This window comes from Otolemur garnettii, unplaced genomic scaffold (genome assembly GCF_000181295.1).
Source record: "Otolemur garnettii isolate 467f Iridium unplaced genomic scaffold, OtoGar3 scaffold00092, whole genome shotgun sequence".
In the NCBI taxonomy this organism is placed as follows: domain Eukaryota; kingdom Metazoa; phylum Chordata; class Mammalia; order Primates; family Galagidae; genus Otolemur; species Otolemur garnettii.
The window spans coordinates 4592618-4613833 of record NW_003852487.1 but is presented as its reverse complement, the minus strand read 5'-3'; the positions used below and the strand labels follow the sequence as shown (position 1 = coordinate 4613833).

Below are 21216 nucleotides of genomic sequence, written 5' to 3'. Positions count from 1 at the left end.
CCTGTGGTCACAGCTACTTGGGAGGCTGAGGCAGGAGACTTGCTTGAGCCCAGGAGTTGGAGGTTGCTGTGAGCTGTGAGGCCATAGCGCTCTATCCAGGGCGACAGCTTGAGGCTCTGTCTCAAAAAAACAAAACTAAAAAAAACAAACAAAAAACTCCCAATGACATGAGAAATAATAACAGGGTCTTTAATGGGAAGCAGAGCAGGAATCCCGGCTCATGGGCTGCTAACTATCGTCCCAGTCCTAGGGTGCTGTGGAAAGGCTTCTTGGAGGAGGTACTGTGAGTGGAGGTGGGCAGAGGGCAGACTGCACAGAGGGAACCATGTGTGCAGAGCCTTGTGCACCCAGCTGTTTGGGGACTGGGCTGGCTGGTATCAGAAATGGGCTCTTTATCATGCACATACTCCCCTGCCCCAGTGCAGGAGACAGCACAGCACAACCAAGCACCAGGAGACCTTTCCTGGGGCTGGCACTACCAGGCTGGGTAACCTTGGCAAGCCACTGTCCTCTCTGATTTTGGTTCCCATCTGTAAGGTGAGGGCACTGGGCCCTTCTCTGTCCTATCTTGGACTCCTCATGCAAGGGTGGGTCTGGCAGTGGTTTAGGGGTAGAAGCTACAGCCCAAGGAAAGGCCCCAGGAAGCTGGCTACAGCCACACACACATAGCTGGTTTCCAGGATTTCAGCTCAAACACTGCCTTCTCCAAGAAGTCTTCCCTGACAGCCCAACAGGAGGGGCCTACCTTTGTGGCTATGCTCTACCTGGCTTGTCCTTGCACAGGACAAGTGTTATGGTTGTGTTCTGTTTACTTGAGACCACACCTAGACAGGTACCATTTAGCAGGTCCCTGTTGCTTCTGGCTGCCCACCCCGTGCCTGCCAGTCTGCTGATGGCTCCGCCCCTAGATCACTTACCAATCCACCTCCCCCTGCCAATGCCAGGCAAACCATTTTATGGGGCAGCTCCGCTTACAGGTTATCTCTCTGCAGTTCTCTGTGACCCCTCAGCCCTTCCCCTGCCCAGGCTACAGGCCAACCTCTGCCCTGACTTGAGGGCTCTGGACAAACACCTGTGGCCCAGTGGCCACTCACAGGCCTGTGCACAAGGCCACTCACAAGCCTGGGCCCCACCCCTGCTTAGGCAGTCTCTCAGCCCAGTGTGGTGTCTGCCTCTCATGTATCTGAGAGTTTCATAGCCGGCTAGTCTGTCCCTAACCCTGCACTTGGGGACTACTCGAGGCTGGGGACTGTGTGTAGCTCAGAGCTTGGCAAAGTTGTTCTGTTCCCTGCTTCCCACACGGAGCTGAGAGGAGTTGCCCCTTCTGGAACTGAGCTCTGGAGCTGACCGGCTCCTGCTTCCTGCTGACAGCTCCCTGTAGGACAAAGTGCAAACCCTGCCCCATCCCCAGGCCCTGTTCCTCAGCAGGGAGAAGGCTTTTTCTCCTTCTGGCTCTCTGAGCATTAGTCTTCCTGTCTGTGAAATGGGCCATGTTGCTCCCAGTGTGCACCTCAGTGTGCAGAGTGGGGAGTGATGATGCAGCCTGAGGAGGGGTCTCCTCACCTTTAGGCTTGGCTTCCATGTGCCATATCCCAGGGAGAGCCTGCACCCTCCTCCTGGGCCCTGGCCTGATGCTACCTCTGAGGCCCAGGCATTGTTCCTCTGGGCCAGTCGGGCCTCCTGTGTCTGGACCAAGGGACACCCCTTGAGGTCCCATGACCCCAGAAGCACCCATGGGGCTGGGCTGAGCTGTGGCCATGTCCTGGGAGACAGGGATCTAGGAGGCTCAGAGGCGGGGAGGGCTTACCTGATGGCAGGTTAGCAGGAGGGCAGCCCACACGAAGACACCTGAGATTCCACGGGCCAGCGTGGAGGTGAGGAAGAGCCGGGGGGCACCTTGGGAGCCATTCCCCATGTGGTCCACCTGCGACCCTGCTGGCATGGCCAGAGAGGGGCTGAGATGCAGCCACGTCACTGATGCCAGGAGGACTCCAGCTGTCCCCAGGACTTGGGAGGTGTTGTTCATCTGTAGATGCAGAAAACACACAGACAGGGGAGGAGTAGAGGGCAAAGGTGTGGGCTCCAGGGGAGGAGCTGGTACAAGGACAGGTAAAGGCCAGGTAGAATGCTGGGAGCCAGCACCCCCAGGCTATGAGGCCTAGCTCCTTCTTGCCTGGGGCAGTCCCACCTCACTTTTCCCCTCTGATGTCCTGGGCTTGTGGGCAGCCTGCTTTTTAGGGTTCAGAGACTGTCTTCCAGCTGGATCTGAGAAAGTGGGGAGCTGCTGCAGTCTGGGGAGTAGCCTGGATGGCAGGAAGAGTCAGCCCCAACCCATGCCCACCTACCCAGCACTTGCTAGCTCCCAGGCACCTGCTTGCCTGTTGGTAGCCCAGCTCCTGGATCCCTTGGCTGGCCTGTGCCTGCTCCCTAGCCCAGGTGCATGCTCTTCCGTGTCTCCTGCTGACCTGCCAAGCTTTGGTTCCTTCCCTCTCCCACAGTGGGAGCCTGTCCAGGTTTCTTCCCTCCCTCTGGCCTGCGGTCACAGGGCCCAGCACCTACCCCTGGAGGCAGGAAGCTCCTCAGCCCAGCCCTGGAAGGCCCAGCCTCCAGGTACGCTTGGCTGGTCATTCTCACAGCCACGTGGCCCTCACAGGCGGCCTCACTGTGGGTGGAGCAAAACTGCTATCTGAAAAGCTGCGCCAGATGAGGGGGGTGGCTGCTTCCCTAGCAGCCCACCTGAGCTCTCAGCTGTGGTGAGGGCACAGGAGAAGAGAAGTAGAGGGTAGTCCTTCCTGGTTGACACTCTATCGCTGTCTGCTTGGTGGCAGCTGGCTCCCAGGAGCCTGTTGGCCACCAGGTGCCCTCAACTGCCTGGGCCAGGTGTCCTGGCAGCTGCTGTTGGTGGGCGGTGCCTACGGTGGGCCAGGGAGAGCCATGCAGGGGAGGAGCTTTTGTTGCAGAATGTCTTCTTGGGAGACAGAGGGGGTGCTTATTGCCCCTGAATTATTCACTTCAAAGAGGGTCAATTTATGTTATGTGAATTTCCTCTGAATTAAAAAAAAAGCCAAGGCCTCCAAGCTGTGTTTTTTTAGACAGTGCAGGACCTTGGAGGGTGGGAGAGCCTAACCCATCCTGCCCTGTTGTAGTTCCCATGCCAGGGGCCTCTGCAAAGAGAGTCTCATTGAACCTTGGCTCCTGGGAAGGGGCAGTGGGGCTTTCAGCCCCTTCCTCTGCCCTGCTCTGGTACTGGTAGGTTCATGCCAATGTGGGGACCATTGTGAAGTGCCCTCCCTGTGCTCGTGATGGGACTGTACATTTCTTGTCCTTCCTGTTACCCATGCAACCTCCTGCCTTGCGGGCAATCAGGTACAAAGCCAGAATGACTAGACGACTCTCCCTTTTTGGAGGAGGGGACTGGGGAACCACACTCTGTTCTCCTCACCCTTCTACAAGCTCAAGAAGCCACGCCCAACTCACCTCATCCCTTGAGTACTGTCTGCTCCCCCTGCCTGGAACCTTCTGTACCAACTTTTCTCCCAGGTGACACTTTGTCCCACTGTCTCAGGTGTCAACTCTGGAAAGAATATTCCCTCTGTCCCATCACTGTCTTTTTTTTTTTTTTTTTTTTTTTGAGACAGAATCTCAAGCTGTTGTCCTGGGGAGCAGCTCACAGCAACCTCCAATTCTTGGGCTTAAGTGATTCTTTTGCCTCAGCCTCCCAAGTAGCTGGGACTACAGGTGCCGCCATAATGTCCAGGTATTTTTTGGTTGTAGCTGTCATTTTCGACTTCTGGGCTGGAGTCGAACCTGCAAGCTCTGGTGTTATGTGGCTGGTGCCCTAGCTGCTTGAGCTATAGGTACAGAGCCTCCCATCACTGTTTTAAAATTTCAGCTGTGACTCTCTGTCCACCTGACTATGTTTGCTGTCTGCCTCCCCTCTGCTGGAGCTTCCAGAACGTGGTCCTATGTCTTAGGCTACACTGGGGCTTGGTGAGTGTGTGTTCTGCCATGTGGGTGGCTCTTTGGCTGTAGGCTTCCTCTTGGCTCAGGCAGGGGTGTGGAAGGTGGTTTGTAACCCCTTTGGCCAAGGTGAGTTCCTACTATGTGCCAGAGGTGCTCACTCCTAAGCCTCCTGTTCAGCCCCACAGTACCCTGGACCTGCAGTACTCTGCACATTGGCTCAGTGTGTGCAGTCAGCACTTTCTGGCCTTGTTCATCACTAGGAACAATTACGAAGACAGAAGCCATCACTGCACCTGAGTGACAATGGCTCAGGGCTTGGCAAGGTGAAGACTTGATATCAGGGTATGCCCAGGGATAGAAGGACTAGGAATTACCTTGTTCAGCCCACTCATCCTACAGGTGGGGAAATTGAGGCTATGGCCTCTAGTACAACATGAGGCCTGAGATCCCCAGCAGCTCCCTGCCCTTGATCCAGGGCCACATACCACACACCCTGTGCGCTGAGGTCCTTCCCCAGGTAGATGGCAGGAATGAGTGAATATACAGCAGGAAGCACTGTGGCTAGATGTCAGAAGGACTTCCCTGGCTGGAGCCCACAGGGCCAGCCTTCTGGAAGGGCTCTGAGGGGTCTGACTTTGGAGACACTCAAGGCTTGGTCCTTGGACACAGACCAAAGGCTTTGCAAAGCTCTGACCTTTCCTCAGAGGTAGAACCCACTGTGGCAAAAAGCATTTTCTATCAGTGACAAGATTGGGCAAAGGGCCTTGGAAATCAGCCTGAGCTGTTTCATGACCCTGGAGGGTCCCTAGTCCTTGGAAGCCCTGTTGGGCAGGGCTATTCATCTGTTCTGCTGGTGGAGGTCAGGCCCAGTGTCATTTGAGGGGTTGTTCTCACAGCTATCCTGTCATGTTCTTATTAAGTCACTGCCTCTAGTAAAGCTTCTCGAAAGCCTGAGCTCTGGCCCTTTAGCCTACCTCTTACACACTCTGGGGGAATGACTTTGCCTCATGAGACAGCCTTGGCTCCACCCCCTTCTTCCCAGCACTGGGCCTAGTAGGCATTTTATAAACTGGGGCTCTGAGAGCCTCCTGGCTTATCTACCCACCCCCTTTTCTCTGACTTCCTGACTGGGTCATTTCCAGAGCCAGCCTCAGCCCTTTGTCCTGCCGATGGCCTTGGCTACCTTGCCAGGCTCTTTGCATCTCTGGGTCTTTTTTCTCACCTGTAAAATGGGTTTAGTCCAAGGCCTTGCCAAAGCAGGAGTTGGTGAATGTCAGCCTGCCTGCCCCTCCTCTGGGCCCCTCTCCCCACTGGGCTATCTCTGCCTCCAGCCCTACCCTTTCAACTACCAGGCTCTGTCCCACCACACGTCTGCTTCGTTCCCACATCCAGGCAGACCCAGGCATTACCAGACTTTCTACCAAATCCTTGTCCAATAGGCTCCTGATCCTTCAGCAAGACAAACCCTTTGGGGTTGTGGGTGTTGAATCTCAGCTCTGCCATTCCCCAGTGTATGCTCCTGGGCTTTGGTGTCCCTACTTGTAACATAGGAGTGGACACAGTGAGCCACACAACAGGTGCAAGCACTAGGCACTGAGTAAGCATTGGCTTCCCTCTCTCTCACCTCCCAGGCATGCAAGTCCTCCAGTTCCTGAGTCCCCCAGGATGGGTTCTGCCTCCACTGGGGTCTATGGGGTTCAGGATCTCCCCAGCAGAATCTAAGACTCTCTGCGGCCTGGATTATGTCCCCTATTTTCCTTAGCCTTCTAGGTCTAGCCCATCCTAGGCATGGTGAAGGACACCTCAAGTGGGCCAGCATCCCAGGTAGTGCCCTGTCCCCTGCCTCCCTCTCCCTGGAGGGCCCTGGTCCCAAGTCCCACATAGACTTCGTGGGGGCCTGTCTGGAAGCTACTCCTCACCCTCAGCTGCACATCTGATGGATACTGACAGGGGCATAACCACACGTGCAGAGAGTGGACCTGTTAGCCCCATTTCACAGATGAGGAAACTGAGGCTCAAGGCAGCAATTCCCTGAAGAGGGTCCCATAGCCCATGGGGAGGATGGGGCATTGTCCCTAAGGCCAAGACTCTGTCCTTAGCCCAGCTTACCCCACTAAGGCAGGCCTGCTGGTGAGTGACCTGCTGAATGGGTGTTGGAGCCAGCACAAAGCCAGGTCATTGTCCTCCAGCCTAATGGTCTCAGAAGCAGGGCAGAGCCAGGCCAGAACTCACTGTCCCTGTCCCTTGTGGCCAAAGCTGGCCCCACTGTCCACAGCTGACACCTGTCTAGATTTGGGTGTGGAGCATGCCTGACCAAGACCTTTGTGTGCCCTGGGGCCCTAAAAACAAAATCCCTCCACTCCTTTCCCACGGTGAGGGCAGACCCCACATCACTGTCCAAGACATTAGGCTCCCCAGAGAGTGGCCTTAGCTGAGAGCCCACTCACTATGGGCTCCGTGTCAGATGTATGGACTCCTTCACCACCACCACCACCACCCCACCACCTGGCAGGGCTTGTGGAGGGTGTGACCAGATCAGGCCTCTGCTGTGCGTGCACAACATGCAGCTCCTTGCCATTGTGAGGCCTGGGACACCTACCCTGGGGTGGGAGGAGCTAGGCTGAACCATGCTTGGGCAGTGGACAAAGGACATTGGCTCTGAGGAAGCTAGGGTGCAGAACCAAGGTTCCCAGGGAGGGGCCGGTAAGAGGTTGACTGCGCATAGGCTGAATGATACCTTGCTCTCTGCAGCTGGTGCCTCAGCCTTTATCCACTCATGAGAGGCAGCAGGGCCAGCCAGGCCTGATTTCCCTGGGGTGAGGTGGGGCTGGATGCTCACCCAGCCTTGGCAGGGCAGACCTGCCTGCCCAGAGCCCTCTGACCATTGTTTACGGTGACCAGGAGACCAGACTCCTGGCAGTGCATGGAAAGCCCCAGTACCTGGGAGCTCTGCAGAGGCCAAGAAGCCACCTGGGCAGTCCCAAACCTCTATGTCCATGTCCTTGTCTCTTGTGCTGTGGCCCTGGCACAGCCACCTGCCTTCCAACCCCTCCCAGGCTGCCTCCCTTCCTCTATGGCTGTGCCCAAGAACTGCCTCCCTGGGACATGCCTTGGGGCCTGGGAGGTGGTAGATAGTAACACCTGATTTCCCTAGGCCAGCCCCACCAGGTTCCATTGGGGCCCTCCCTTCCTGGGCACCCAGTGTTTGTCAAAGCAACAGCCCTGCCTTACCTAAGGCTCACCAACTAGGATATGGGCACTTGGAGGTCCTGAGACTCGAATGTCTGGTGGCCATGGGCACTGGATGCCCAGGCCATGACCCCATGCCCGGGGTGAAGAGGGGCAGGGGGGCAGTGACCAGTCTGTGAGGTCCTGACTCCTTGTACTACCCGCCAGGCCAAGGCAGGTCTGGGTGATATGTCAGCTTATCTACTGCCCTCCTGGAGATGCTGAGGCTGCTTCTCCCTCCCTTGGCCTCCTCCCAGCTCTAGTTCTGTCCCTACCTATGCATATACCTTCCCAGGAGCTAAGTCCCAAGTTCTGGCAGGCAGTCAGCATTACCTTTTTACCTGGGACAGGGAGCAGCCCTGAGTCAGACATGCAGGTAGGGCCCTGACTCTGGCCTCATGGTGTCTGTGACTCTGGGCAAACCTTGCACCAACATATGCCTCAGTTTCCACTGGCACCCCGAAGCCCCATGTACTGGCTGAGCAGCAGGCAGGGCAGTCCAGTGACTCAGGCTGGCTTGTCACTTGTGCTTCTTGGGGGGCTGCATGTTGTTGCAGCATGTTAGCGTCCATCCCCTGGCCGGGCTCCTCAGGACTCAGAGCTCCAGCTGCACCAGTGCTGGGGTGAGTTTGCCTTAGCCTCAGGCCCTGTCAGCCCAGGTCTCTTCTTCCAGCAGGTCTTCTGCCCTATCCTGCTGGGGCCAGCCTTTGGCACCTCCTGTTTCCTGGGCCTGTAACTGTACCCCAGGCCTGCTGCCTCTGTCCCTGTGGAGAGCCTGCACAGGGCCTTTCTACACCTGCCATTGCCCCTGCCAGTCCTGAGGACACCCTTCCATCTGAGCTGGGGCAAGTGCCAGGCTGGCCTGAGACCCTTTGTTACCAGATGTCATCCTGAAGATAGCAGGGGCCTGGCCTAGGGGTAGAGATGGAGGAGTGGGCTTTCCCCAGAAGCCTCCACCCCACAGGAGTGAACAGGGCCCCAGCCCAGATGCCATACCCTCCCTTCACAACTTCCAGGCACTCACACCCACACATGCAGCTCACCTTTCTGCTGGCTCTTCGTAGGTTTGCTACAGGCCTCCAGCCCTCTCCTCATGGCAGCTGGGACAGCCTGTGTCAGTCCTGTGGCTCCTGAGAAGCCTTGGCCTCTCCCCAAACTCAGAATACTCCTCCCAGCCTGGCGCCTGCCCCACCCTGTACAGCCAGCCCTACCTGCTTGGGTGTAGCCTCCAATAGCCCACACCCTTTTGCCATCCCCCTGCCCACCCTGGGACTAGCCATCTGTCTGTCCCATGTGCTACCAGCCTGCTCCCCACAAACCTTGTTTGCAATGATGGGACAGTGTTTCCCCCACTATCCTTCCTTTATCCTCCATCGGCACCTTCACCCTTAGAGCCACATATCCAGGAACCAGGTGTTAAGGGATCTCCTGACAAGTATCTCCACCAATCTCTGATCTCCACCCACCAACATCGCTCTGTGGAATGGAAATGAGCTCGTTTATAAGGAGGAAACAAGCTGAGAGGTGCAGGGCTCTAGCTAGCAGGTGGGGTTCCTGTAGCTGAGCTTCTGTTCTATCCCACCTCTATGCAGCTAACCTTAGGGAAGCCACTGCTCAGCACTAAGCCATCTTCCCACCTGTGAAGTTGCCTCCATGACCTGCACCCTCCTGGGTGGTGGCAGTGTTGGAGGCAAAGCAGGCAAAGCTGTGTGTATCAGGAATCCTGGCTGCAGGTTCTATGAAATGCTGCTTGGGGCCAGTGTCATTGGGGTTCTTCTCCCGCTCTGTCCTGTCTTATGCACAGGCAGAGCTGGGGTGGCTTGTACTAGCCATCTTGCCAGGGAGTGATTCTCAGCCAGTAGGCTTCACATCTTCATAGTGAGGGCTCAGGGCTCTGTGTGGCCCCACTTGGTCCAACTATCTGGACCCCTTGAGGAGCTCACATGTGAGAATAAGCTGCAGAAGACTGCCCAACACTGTTCTTATGTATGGCACCTGGCCATGTGGCCTCACCCTGAGCATTCTGGGACCCATGAAAGCACAGTCCTCATTAAAATGTCCCCAGAGCCAGGTGCGTGGTTCACACCTGTAATTCTAGCACTCTGGCAGGCTGAGGTAGGTGGATTGCTTGAGCTCCCGAGTTTGAGAGCAGCCTAAGCAAGAGACTTCATCCCTAAAAATAGCTGGGTGTTAAGGAAGGCCTTAGCCCCAGCTACTTGGGAGGATGAAGCAAGAAAATTGCTTGAGTCAAAAGTTGTAGTAGAAGCTACCAAGGGCAACAGTAAGACTCTCAAAAAAAAGTCCCCAGACTTGGGCTTATTTGTGAAAACTTCGACCTCCCCAGGACTCCTGTGCCTTTGATCCTCAGTTTTTCTAGAATTTACGAATCCTCACTTACTGCCTGAACCACCCTTCACCCCACAAGACAGGGTCTGCCTTGCTCTGTGATACCAGAGCCCGTCTCTGTAGTTTCTCTGTCCACCTCAGGCTGGTTTCTCAGACTTCCCCATTGACTGGGCCCTCATTCTAGTCACTTACCCAGGGCTCCTTGTCCTGATTTCCAATTTCACTCCCAGGCACTTAACAAAATAACCAAGGCTGGCTTAACCCGCAGTCCCCTGGCACCGCTATCTCATTCTGCAGATTTCTATACTTGATTCAGGCAGGTCCAGGGGTCCGTGAAACTCCTGGAGAAACTGCTTGAAGATGATGGCGAAAACAGCCACACTCACTGGCTTTTCCTGACCTCCATGGTCCTGACACATCCTTAGCTCTGGCCTGGACACATCCCCATGCTGACTTATGAAAAGAAGCAAAAGGGGAAGGAACACTTTGGGGGATTCAACTTGCAGCTCAGCAGAAAATAGTTTTGGAATCACACTGATGATGCAAGGGCACTGCCCTGATCATCTCTACGCAGAGCTTGCCAATTAGCCCAATGTCCATTATTCACATGCAGCTGCAAAGTGTTGGAAGTTACAATTACACCTTTCCATCTAAAGGAGTAACACCTTCCACAGAGCCGACAACCTTGCCTGTGGAAACTGCCAGCTCTGTAGATCTCTTCACCAGCGGATGGATCTTTACCCCTCAATAACAGTGGCTGGGGGTGAAGTGCCACAGAAAATAAAGGGTCAGGTGCCTTCTCACACAAGGCATGTGCCTGATTTATAAGGCCGAGCAGAAAGACACTGGCTTGGGTGATGAAAATATTTAGTCTCAGTCCGCATTTTTAATAGCTACCACACAGCTTTGGGCAGCTGTAAATAAGTATGACTTAGAAAAACACCAAATATAAACACCTATCTGGACCCCAGGGAAGATCCATTCATGACTTCCAAGACACATTCCAGTTCTCCCCTCCATACACAGATATAAGTAACCAAACAGAGTAAAAGTCTGCCTTAGACATGAATATTTTTTCTGGCTTCAAGTGCTAAAGCCAGATAAAGTTCTTCCCTCTGCTATGATGGGAGGAGGGTCTTCGAGTCACTGAGTGAGTGTCTGAGTTTCCAATTGGTCTTTCTGGACAGCATGTGGCTGACTCTAGGTCACCACACCTGGCATACCCGGATCACCTCCTTCAAGGCCTTCACGCCCTCCATGCTTTTGTCCTTCATGGCCATGGCTAGCAGGACTGCTCTGTTTCCAGCTTCTTGAGACACAAACGCTACCAAGTTCTTTGCAAAGACATGGATGAGAGGCTGGTGAAGGGAAGGGAAGGGAAGGGAAGGAAATCATTTTAGCTTCAAGAAACCTATTTTCCCTTAATGCTTTCATTAAGTATCCCTCAAGAACCCACACTGGTTTCCCACACTATTAAATCACCATCCCATAAGTTGATGCAACTGTGATTCAGAGTTCAATGAGATACTCAGAACACTCCAGTCATAAACAAACTGCTAACAGGGCATTACATTTATTTTCTTCATGCCTTCTACTTCTTATTTCTCCTGGCTGTCTCTGATCTGAAAGGACAGATGATCTTTCCAGAAAGAGCCTGGACAGTCACTCATTAACTTAATGTATCATGACAGGGTCAGATGGAGGAGGCGGCCCATAATTACAAAACCAATCCCTCCACTTGTCTGCTGAATAGACTGATGACAAGCTGGGAGACGTACCTGCCAAGGGTAAGAGGGATGCCCTCAGACCTAGAAAGCCCCAGAAAATGCTGTCAGAGGCTCATCCACTAGATGCTCCCTGTCCTTACTAACAAATCACAGCCATGGAAGAGGTTTTAGGTTCCTCCTCCTCCCTCATACCTCATCCTGCCCAAGAAGGACTTTTGTTGTGAGCACCGGTTTGCAGAAGTCGCTGGCCACGTTGCTGGGCTCCAGGCAGACCAGAGTACCCATCTTCCCAAACTGGGTCACCACCACCAGGATGTGACTGCTGAAGGCTGTGCACACCACCTGGGTGAGGACCCCACATACCACCTCAGTCTTCTGCTTCGATATCACCAATGGTTTGCTTTCCATGTCTGAGTCTCTTTAATGGCAGCTTTAATTTAGGTCAAAAAGAAAGAGGGGGGAGGGAAGGAGTCAATCAAACAGTCTATACGCCCTGGGGCTCCAAACTAAGAATCACTTGGCATAAAACAGAAACACAAGTAGATCCCTTCTAAAGGGAGAGACTGCCACCCCATACAGACTCCGCCTGGAGCTTTGTGGATCAGGTGATTTAGGACGGCCCCAAAGAGAGGAGGGGTCCCGGGGCTGCAGTGTGATTAGGGCCCAATGTAGGACCCGCCCAATCCCTCGGGTCCCCAGGCCCTAAGTTCCCCGATCCCTTAGGCCTCCGAGGCCCCAGACTCCCTAACTCCCCGCGCCCTCCGATCCCCCAGGTGCCCCAAATTCCCCGCGCTCCCGATACATCGCCGCTGTCCCGGCCTACCCGGCCCCACGGCACTGGCAGGGCTCTGGTTGCCCTACTTGGAAGCACCGTCGCCCGCATGGACTAGCTGCACCCGCTAAAGGCAAGAGGACCACACACACCGGTAGATGCCGGGCCAGGAGGCCCGCGGAAACACCCGCTCACCCGCGCCCGCGCCGCGCCCGGAAGTGGCTCTGCGTCGGGGACGTGGGCCCGCCCCCGCCTCAGGCCCCGCCCACCCGATGGTGACTGCTGAGGGTTTCTGTGCTTAGGGATGGCGGCGCCCGAGGCGCCCGAGGCCCCCGGGACCTAGAGCGTATCAGATTGTCTGGAGCCTCTCTAGGTGCCTAGGGACAGGCCGCATTTTTTAGGAAAGCGAGCTGGGCCCTAGGCCCTCAGAGACCTTCGGCTTCTTCAGAAGAGGGTCTTCAGACCCCTGACTTCCAGAGAAGATGGAGTGAACCCTCAGCCCTCGTGTATCGTCTGGGGCTGTTAACAGGTGTAGCAAGAATAACGGGAGCATTTTCCAAGTGCTTTGTGTGTAACAGTTCATTTAATCTTAACCACCCCATTTTACGGGCAGGTGTTAAGGTTAAGAGTGATAACCCTAAATGAGAGACAAAGGCAAAGATCTCAGTCAGTGGAGTTTATTAAGCCAACGTTTGAAGTTATGTCTGGGAAAAATACAACTCAAATACTCGTACAAGCTGTGACTGCTTTTCCAAAGGGATTTAGGAACTCAGAGGGGATAGGGTATAAGGAAAGAAAGAAAATGGGAGGGGGGGAGTAAGACAAATGGTTACATTTTTTGTGAGGCCTAGGAAATCTATATTGTAAGTTAAGGCAAATGTTAAAAGAAATAAACAAGTGTAGGAAACACCAATTATGCAAATGTCCCTAGGTAGGTAGAAGAAGGATCCTGTCTTGTCTATCTCCTTTCTGCACCTGGGAAGAACGGCATAGACTTTAGTTTCAGGAGCTAGACTTTACTATTACAATTTGCATGTCCTTTGTTATGGGAGGCTAGCCAGGAATTTCCTTAGGAATGATTTGTGGGTGTAGCTCTTCATGGGTTCCTGAGGCTTTTGCCTCTCCTTTTGCATAAGAAGTTGGAAAGGAGAGTAGTCCTGTGGTTTCTATTTTCCTTTAAAGAGATCTTGCCTAATGGGTGGCGCCTGTGGCTCAAAGGAATAGGGCGCTGGCCCCCGTATACCGGAGGTGAGGGGTTCAAACCAGGCGTGGCCAAAAACTGCAAAAAAAAAAAAAAAGAGAGAGAGAGATCTTGCCCAAGGCCACACAGTGGCAGGGCTGGGGATGGGCTTCACATCCCCACCCTTAGTCCCTGCTCCCACTTGAAGCCTGCATTGGGATGCTTTTTGGTCTACCCCCTAACCTAAGGTGACCAGATTTTAACATTGGTGAAGGGGGACACCGTTGTGGGGCAGGGCCTGACAACAATGCAAACTTTGATAAGCAGTTCTCGATAATCAGTTCTCAAAATTATTTGTTATTATTAAAGTTTAACATTATAAAATTAACAAAATAATATAAAACACATATCCTGGTGAAATAGCCACATGGCAGCTGAAAACCGTATATTCCCTTCCTGTTCTCCTGTGTTCCCTAGCTTGTTGTGCATTCTTTTTTTTTTTTTTTTTTTTTTTACAGAGCCTCAAGCTGTCCCCCTGGGCAGAGTGCCGTGGCATTACAGCTCACAGCAACCTCCAGCTCCTGGGCTCAAGCGAGTCTCCTGCCTCCGCCTCCCAAGTAGCTGGGACCACAGGCGCCTACCACAATGCCCGGCTACTTTTTGGTTGCAGCTGTAATTGTTGTTTGGCGGGTCCGGGCTGGGGATTCGAACCCGCCACCTTAGGTGTACGTGGCTGGCGCCTTAGCCGGTTGAGCTATAGGCGCTGAGCCTTGTTGTGCATTCTTTCCAAAAATCGGGGCTTTTTTAAAACGCCACAAGATAAATTGTTAAAAATTGGGACTGTCCCGCCAAAAGCGGGATGTCTGGTCACCTTACTCAAGGGGGGAGGGGCTACTTGTTTTTCCAGACTGTTTGGCTCCTTCTGAGCTAATTGTCCTTGCCTAGAAACAAGGGAGGGAGCCAGTCTCCTTCTGATACCTTGCCCAGGAGGGGAGTAGGGAGTTTACATTAGCCTTTTCATTTCCAAATGAAGTTACATTAACCTTTTCAGCAGCCAAAAACCGTATATTCCCTTCCCATTCTCCCGCTGTTCCCTAGCTTGTCATACATTCTTTACAAAAATCAGGACTTTTTAAAAATGCCACAGGAGGCAGGACAAATTGTTAAAAATTGGGACTGTTCCGCCAAAAGTAGGACGTCTGGTCACCTTACCCTAACCTAAGGATGCCAGGAAGCTCCTCCTCCTTTTTTTGGAGACAGAGCCTCAAGCTGTCCCCCTGGGTAGAGAACTGTGGCATCACAGCTCACAGCAATCTCCAACTCCTGGGCTCAAGCTAGTCTCCTGCTTCAGCCTCCCAAGTAGCTGGGACCACAGGCACTTGCCACAATGCCTGGCTATTTTTTGGTTGCAGCTGTCGTTGTTTGGTGGGCCCAGGCTGGATTTGAACCTGCTACCTTAGCTGTATGTGGTTGCCTTAGCCACTTGAGCCACAGGTGCCGAGCCAAGCTCTTCCTTCTTAACCTCAGTTTCTCCAAGCTGGAAGTTTTATTGGTGGAATGGGGGAATCTTGGGCAGATGTTGAGAGTAATTTGAACCTTGAACTCTGTTAGAGGTAAGCATTCACCTCTGAGTTGTTTGGTAGACCTGGTTTGCTAGTTCTGTTGCTAGTTCTGCTGAGTTAAAGGAAGAGTAAGAAATAGGGGTAATAGAAAAATTATGTTGTTGAGACTTTAATATAGTAAAGTAAAATTTTATAGAAGAAAAATTTATTTTTTATTTATTTATTTTTTGGCATGAGTCTCATTTTTTCACTCTTGGTAGAGTGCTGTGGCATCATAGCTCACAGCAACCTCAAACTCCTGGGCTTACACAATTCTCTTGTCTCAGCCTCCTGAGTAGCTGGGACTACAGGTGTCAGACACAATGCCTGGCTGTTTTTAGAGATGGTGCTCAGGCAGTCAACCTGCCTCAGCCTCCCAGAGTGCTAGGATTACAGGTGTGAGCCACCGTGCCTGGCCTCCTGGCCTAGAAGTAAAGTTTTTATTTAAGTGAAGAAAAAGAATAAAGGAAAATAGAGATAAGCATAGATTTTTCTTTTTCTTTTTTTTTTTTTTTTGAGACAAAGCCTCAAGCTATCCCCTTGGGTAGAGTGCTATGGCATCACAGCTCACAGCAACCTCCAACTCCTGGGCTCAAGCCAGTCTCCTGCCTCTGCCTCCCAAGTAGCTGGGACTACAGGTGCCCGCCACAATGCCTGGCCATTTTTTGGTTGCAGCCATCATTGTTGTTTGGCGGGCCCAGGCTGGGGATTCGAACCTGCCACCTTAGGTGTATGTGGCTGGCACCATAGCCGCTTGAGCCACAGGCGCCGAGCCTAGATTTTTCTAAAGAGTGGAAAAGGGTTCCTTTTGGGGATGAGAGGAGACTTCATACAAAAACAATACGATGATATACATACATATTTTTGTTTTTTCTTGAGACAGAGTCTCACTATGTCCCTCTCAGTAGAGTGCCATGGTGTCACAGCTCACAGCAACCTCAAACTCTTGGACTCAAGTGATTCTTTTGTCTCAGCCTCCCAAGTAGCTGGGACTACAGGCATCCACCACCACAACTGGTTGTTGCAGTTGTCATTGGTGTTTAGCTGGCCTGGGCTGGGTTAAAACCTGCCACCCTTGGTGCATGTGACTGGCACCATAACCACTGTGCTACGGGTGCTGAGCCGAATATAAGAATTTTCATCCCAAGTTTTTCTACAACCATCTATAAGAATTTGCATTGGTTTTCCTTAGGCCTTCAGACTGGTCATCCTGGTTTTATTTGTTGTGGATTACCTCAGTTGTCATGTGAATCTATTTTCTTACTCTGTATTAATAATTATTAACTGTTATTTTACTATCTTAGGACATTGTTAGTAACTTGATGTTTGTGGCAATCATGGTGTGCATTGTTCTGTGCCAGGCATCCTTATCTTTGTTTTATATGGGAGGAGGATTATCCACAGACTCTAGGACATGGATCATGGGCTAAAAGTTATATTTTATAAAAATAATACATACTGGCTTAGCACCTGTAGCTCAATGGCGAGGGTACCGGCCACATACACCAGGGCTAGTAGGTTCTAACCCATTCTGGGCCTGCCAAACAACAACTACAACAAAAAAATGCTGGGTGTTATGGTGGGTCCCTGTCGTCCCAGCTACTTGGGAGACTGAGGCAAGAGAATTGCTTAAGGGCAAGAGTTTGAGGTTGCTGTGAGCTGTGACGCCACAGCACTCTACGGAGGGCAACAAAGTGAGACTCTGTCTCAAAATAAATAAAAATAAATAAATACATAAGCAAAAAATAAAAATAATCCATACTTAGTTAACTAAGTCACACCCACCCCAAAATTTTTGTTTTGCTTTAGAGCCCTTTCTAACTTTCTTTTCTAGAAGGCCATAATTCTCTCCCGCCTCCCTATATCCCTTCCATCCCTAAACAAGATTCTTCCTTGGGGGCTTAGCACCCGTAAAGAACCCTACACTTGGAGGCCCTTCTGTCTAGTTTCCTGACAGCCATGCAGAGAGCCCAGGTGTTTTTTCCTGTCTGCACCATGAAGCCCTTAGAAAGTCTTGGTGTCCCTAATGTCTACTTTCTCTTCTCATGACTTAGTGACTCCCTTCCAATCCAAATCAAGTCAAATGATGTACGCTCCTCCCAAAATGATTTCTGGTAGTCTAAAGAAAAAGGCATGCATATAAAACATGATTGAAATAGACATAAATCAAGGGGAAATTCATTTTTGAGCATTTTTTGCAGCCAGTACACAAACTGAAAGATTATGAGTTTCATGGTTCTATTATATTATAATACTCAAAAAGCACGAAGCATATCAATTTCTCAGAAGTCTTAAGTATTTGCTGGTTCTAAATTTAAACACACATCTGCCCACACATATCCCAAAAGCAAATTGCCAATGTGTTGGTTTGCCATGTGAAATCTTCATTTTTTCATCTCTTTGTGCATTCTCTTTCCGTAGACAAATAGATACAAGAAATCTGACCCCCTCCCAAATTCTTGAAATAAATATATCACCTTTATAAAAGGTATGTTGAAGAACAAGATGGATGATGTCTTGATGACACTGTTAAACACATATGTAAGGGACTGCCTTTGAGGTGGTTCTGGTCTAGATCTATAATAAAGACTGAATATGGGGCTGCACCTGTGGCTCAGTGGGTAGGGTGCCAGCCCCATATAGTGAGGGAGGCGGGTTAGAACCTGGCCCTGGCCAAACTGCAACAAAAAATAGCTGGGCATTGTGGTGGGCTCCTGGAGTCCCAGGTACTCGGGAGGCTGAGGCAAGAGATCACCTAAGCCTAAGATTTGGAGGTTGCTGTGAGCTGTGACACCACAGCTCTCTACCAAGGGCTATAAAGTGAGACTCTGTCTCTAAAAAAAATAAATAAAAATAAAGACTGAATATGAAGGAAATGAAAGAGGAACCTTGTCCTAGGTTTAGGTGGTATTGGTCCAAAGATAAGATGTCCTGGTGACCTAAGTAAATGTGTAGGCAGAACTTATATTCTTAAACAAATGGAGGAAGATTTCACTGCATGGAGGTAACTGGGCTGGGAAGAAAGACCCCCCTAATTAGTTCACTTAAAATGGGAATCAGGCCTGCACACCTGTAATCCCAGCATTCTGGGAGGCTGAGGTGGGCAGATTGTTTGACCTCAGGAGTTTGAGACCAGCCTGAGCAAGAGTGAGGCTTTGTCTCTAAACAATAGCCAGGTGTTGTGGTGGGCACCTGTAGTCCCAGCTACTCAGGAGGCTGAGCCAAGAGAATCACTTGAGCCCAAAAGTTTGAAGTTGCTGTGAGCTATGATGCCAGGGGACTCAACCCCAGGGTGACTGAGTAAGACTCTTGTCTCCAAAAAAGGAATAAAATAGTCATGGTGTCAATAGTGAGACAAAGAGTTTGATTAAAGTTATTTTTATTTATTTATCTTTTTTTTGGAGACAGAGTCTCATTATGTCACCCTCGATAGAGTGCTGTGGCATCATAGCTCACAGCAACCTAAAAACTCCTGGGCTTAAGCAATTCTCTTGCCTCAGCCTCCTGAGTAGCTGGGACTACAGGTGCCTGCCACAACACCCGGCATTTTTTTGTTGTAGTTGTTGTATAGCAGGCCCAGGCCGGTTCGAACCCACCAGCCCTGGTGTTTATAGCCAGTGCCCTAACCACTGAGCTATGGGCGCCAAGCCTGAAGTAATTTTTTTTTTTTTTTTGAGACAGAGCCTCAAGCTGTCCCCTTGGGTAGAGTGCCATGGCAATACAGCTCACAGCAACCTCCAACTCCTGGGCTCAAGTGAGTCTCCTGCCTCCGCCTCCCAAGTAGCTGGGACCACAGGCGCCAGCCACAACGCCCAGCTATTTTTTGGTTGCAGCCGTCATTGTTGTTTGGCGGGTCCAGGCTGGGGATTCGAACCCGCCACCTTAGGTGTACGTGGCTGATGCCTTAGCCGGTTGAGCTATAGGCGCCGAGCCAGCCTGAAGTAATTTTTAAAAATTAAAAAAATAGGAAAGTATCTTGAATATGTCTTATATTCAAGAAATTTTAGGTTATAATACAATTAATTTGTAGAACTACTAGGGAATTAATCAAGTGCTGATTTGGTAGGGTCCTAATTTTTCCAACAAATTCTGAGAGCTCAACCTATTACTCTTTCCATTGTATGGGATTTTCCCAGCTCCATTATGAAGAGGATTGGTTTTACAAAAATTGCAAGGGTGTCATCAATTTTCCCAAGAGCCTCTCTTAATCATTTGATATGCAAATCACTTCTTCTTGAAGTGCCATCCAATTGTTAGCCTTGGCAGTTTCCTCATTCTCAGATGCCTGCCTGTCTGGCTTTGCCAGCACCCTGCCCCCTGCCCTGGCCTGCACTTGCCAACCACTTTGGTCCCTTTCAGAACATTCCCAAACATTATGTTTCTGAGGTTCCAGAAACTTTACATCTTTTGAAAAATTTACAGTTTGGATTTGTGGTTGATTTGCTCTGTACTTCCACAGCTTCACAACACGATCTCCAGGCCAGTCCATGTGAGGCAAGTGGGAGAAGATTCTGGAGCTAAGCAGGAGGGATGTTTGAGTGGAGACCAATTATGCAAATGGTAATTTCATTAGTGAAACTTTTTGTGTTGTGATTTCTATTTTCCTGTGCAGCCCCATAATAGCAGGGACTTTGATAACCCAATCTTCAGCCAACAAGGAGTTCTTGGATATGACAATTGTTGGATTGGGTAAAACTTTGGCCTTTAGAATAAACCTCTTTGGCCCTGACTAACTCCTATTTTGGACAGCATGCCTCAACTTCTCAGCTGAAAAGTGAAAATAACAATTATGTCTGTCTCATAGGATTTAGTCTGATGATCCATGTACAGTGATTCACCAGAATATTGTAAATTTAGGTATTGGGATTGGGTTTATTATTAGCCAACTCTTCTCCCCATTCTTAGGTAAATAAAACTTTGTTGCTGTGTACCAGATGAGGAACAGCTTGAGTACAAACCAGCCACTGGAACTCAGAGGCACTCATACTCAAGGTGCTCTTGACCGTGTGGTCAGAATGTCCTAGGCCTGGCAGGAAGCTCTCTGCAAGTTGCTGGGAGGGTGATTATCAGGCCCTTGGTATGGGCCCCCAGTGGCAGTCTTGTAGACACAACATTGCCTCCTAAATTTTTGTGTGGCCAAAATTGGTGGGACCATCTTATTTATACAAACTATAATCATTCTCACTTCTCTCAGCCAACCTTTTAAGAGGAGCTGGTTGGCAGACAGTTGGAGTTTACATTTGTGATGTACATCCGAGATATGGGTACTAGATATATTTTATTGTGTTGAGGTAATAGAGATTTTGGAATGAACGAGGGAAGATATATCCATTAGGATTTTTTTTAAGCGTAGTTGACAGAAACCCAAGTCACATTGTCTTATGCCCCTAGTGGGGATCAGATGGGCTCACATGAGTGACAAGGCCCCAGCCTTAGAGGATTTCTCTGTGTATGTCTTAACTCCACAATAATTGTATTGGCTTCCTTCTCTGATGTGCTGTCCCTGTGTTATGGTAAAATTACCACCACTGTCTCACACCTTAGCAGTTTTTCTTGTTCAGTAATTCTAGTAGAAGTCCAAAGATTGAATGTCCTTCAACTAATCTGGCTTAGACACCCAGATTGGTCTCTGAACCAATCATTATTTAAAAAATAAAGTAATATAAAAGCAACTTACCATCCAATTGGGAGTTTAAAAAACACATCTAAATCATGCATGTGGAAGAAGCAATCAGACTGGAAATTACATAACATTTAGAACTCCCCACTCTTACTTTCCACCATCCCCTGGAAACTACCATTCTACTTTTTGTCTCTATGGATTTGCCTATTCCAGATATTTTATATAAATAGAATTAGCAGGATGTGGCTTTTTGTGTTTGGCTGCTTTCTCTTATAATAATGTTTTTGAGGTTCGTTCACGTTGTAACGTGTATCTCTACTTCGTTTCTTTTGGAGAAATCAATCTTTGCTTGCTGAGAGGATTCAGTGACTTCATACTTGCAGAAGGGCCTATTTTAGGGCCTGACACATAAGAGGTGCTTAATAAATTTTCCTTCCCATCATGGGTTCTTGGAATCTCCTAATAAGAGCAAAGATAGAGCCCCCCTCCAACTCCCCATTGTGACCAATATCCTAAGCTCTCTTCATTCCCAGGATTTTATAAGAAGTGGAAAGGATTCTCGGTGCCTGTACTCAGTGTTTAGGGCATCAGCCACATACACTGGAGCTGGCAGGTTCGAACCTAGCCAGGGCCTGCCAAACAACAATGACGATTACAACCAAAAAATAGCCCTGTGTTGTGGTGGGCACCTGTAGTCCCAACTACTTGGTAGGCTGAGGCAAGAGAGTCCCTTAAGCCCAAGAGTTGGAGGTTGCTGTGAGCTGTGATGCCACAGC

General features: G+C 50.5%; 2 protein-coding genes across 3 annotated transcripts in view; both read right to left on the bottom strand.

Moving 5' to 3' along the window:
- Positions 1 to 2641, bottom strand: part of TMEM184A (transmembrane protein 184A) — a 9161-nt gene extending 6520 nt beyond the window's left edge. The window contains exons 1-2 of the mRNA XM_003795496.3: positions 2560 to 2641; positions 1808 to 2026 (exon numbers count right to left, since the gene is read on the bottom strand). Coding sequence (XP_003795544.2) covers positions 1808 to 2026; positions 2560 to 2628 — 288 coding nt within the window. The 5' untranslated portion in view covers positions 2629 to 2641. The remainder of the gene's footprint in view (positions 1 to 1807; positions 2027 to 2559) is intronic.
- Positions 2642 to 10403: 7762 nt separating this feature from the next.
- Positions 10404 to 12244, bottom strand: PSMG3 (proteasome assembly chaperone 3). 2 transcript variants are annotated; one of them, XM_012808706.2, is made up of 3 exons: positions 12189 to 12244; positions 11457 to 11694; positions 10404 to 10895 (listed from the first exon to the last, which is right to left on the bottom strand). In XM_012808706.2, exons 2-3 carry the CDS (start codon positions 11670 to 11672, stop codon positions 10743 to 10745), a joined length of 369 nt encoding a protein of 122 aa, XP_012664160.1. In that variant the 5' UTR covers positions 11673 to 11694; positions 12189 to 12244; the 3' UTR covers positions 10404 to 10742. The 2 variants fall into 2 exon arrangements, with proteins under 2 accessions (XP_012664160.1, XP_003795501.1); XM_003795453.3 differs by having other exon boundaries at positions 12088 to 12227.
- Between the last annotated feature and the right edge of the window lie 8972 nt (positions 12245 to 21216).

What these genes read in the sequence shown, in the direction of transcription:
- PSMG3 (XM_012808706.2), bottom strand. Translation starts at nt 11,672, where the DNA reads ATGGAAAGCAAACCATTGGTGATATCGAAGCAGAAGACTGAGGTGGTA. An exon ending in TCCTTCTTGGGCAGGATGAG is followed by an intron (nt 10,896 to 11,456) that starts GTATGAGGGAGG and finishes TCCCTTCACCAG; the next exon opens with CCTCTCATCCATGTCTTTGC.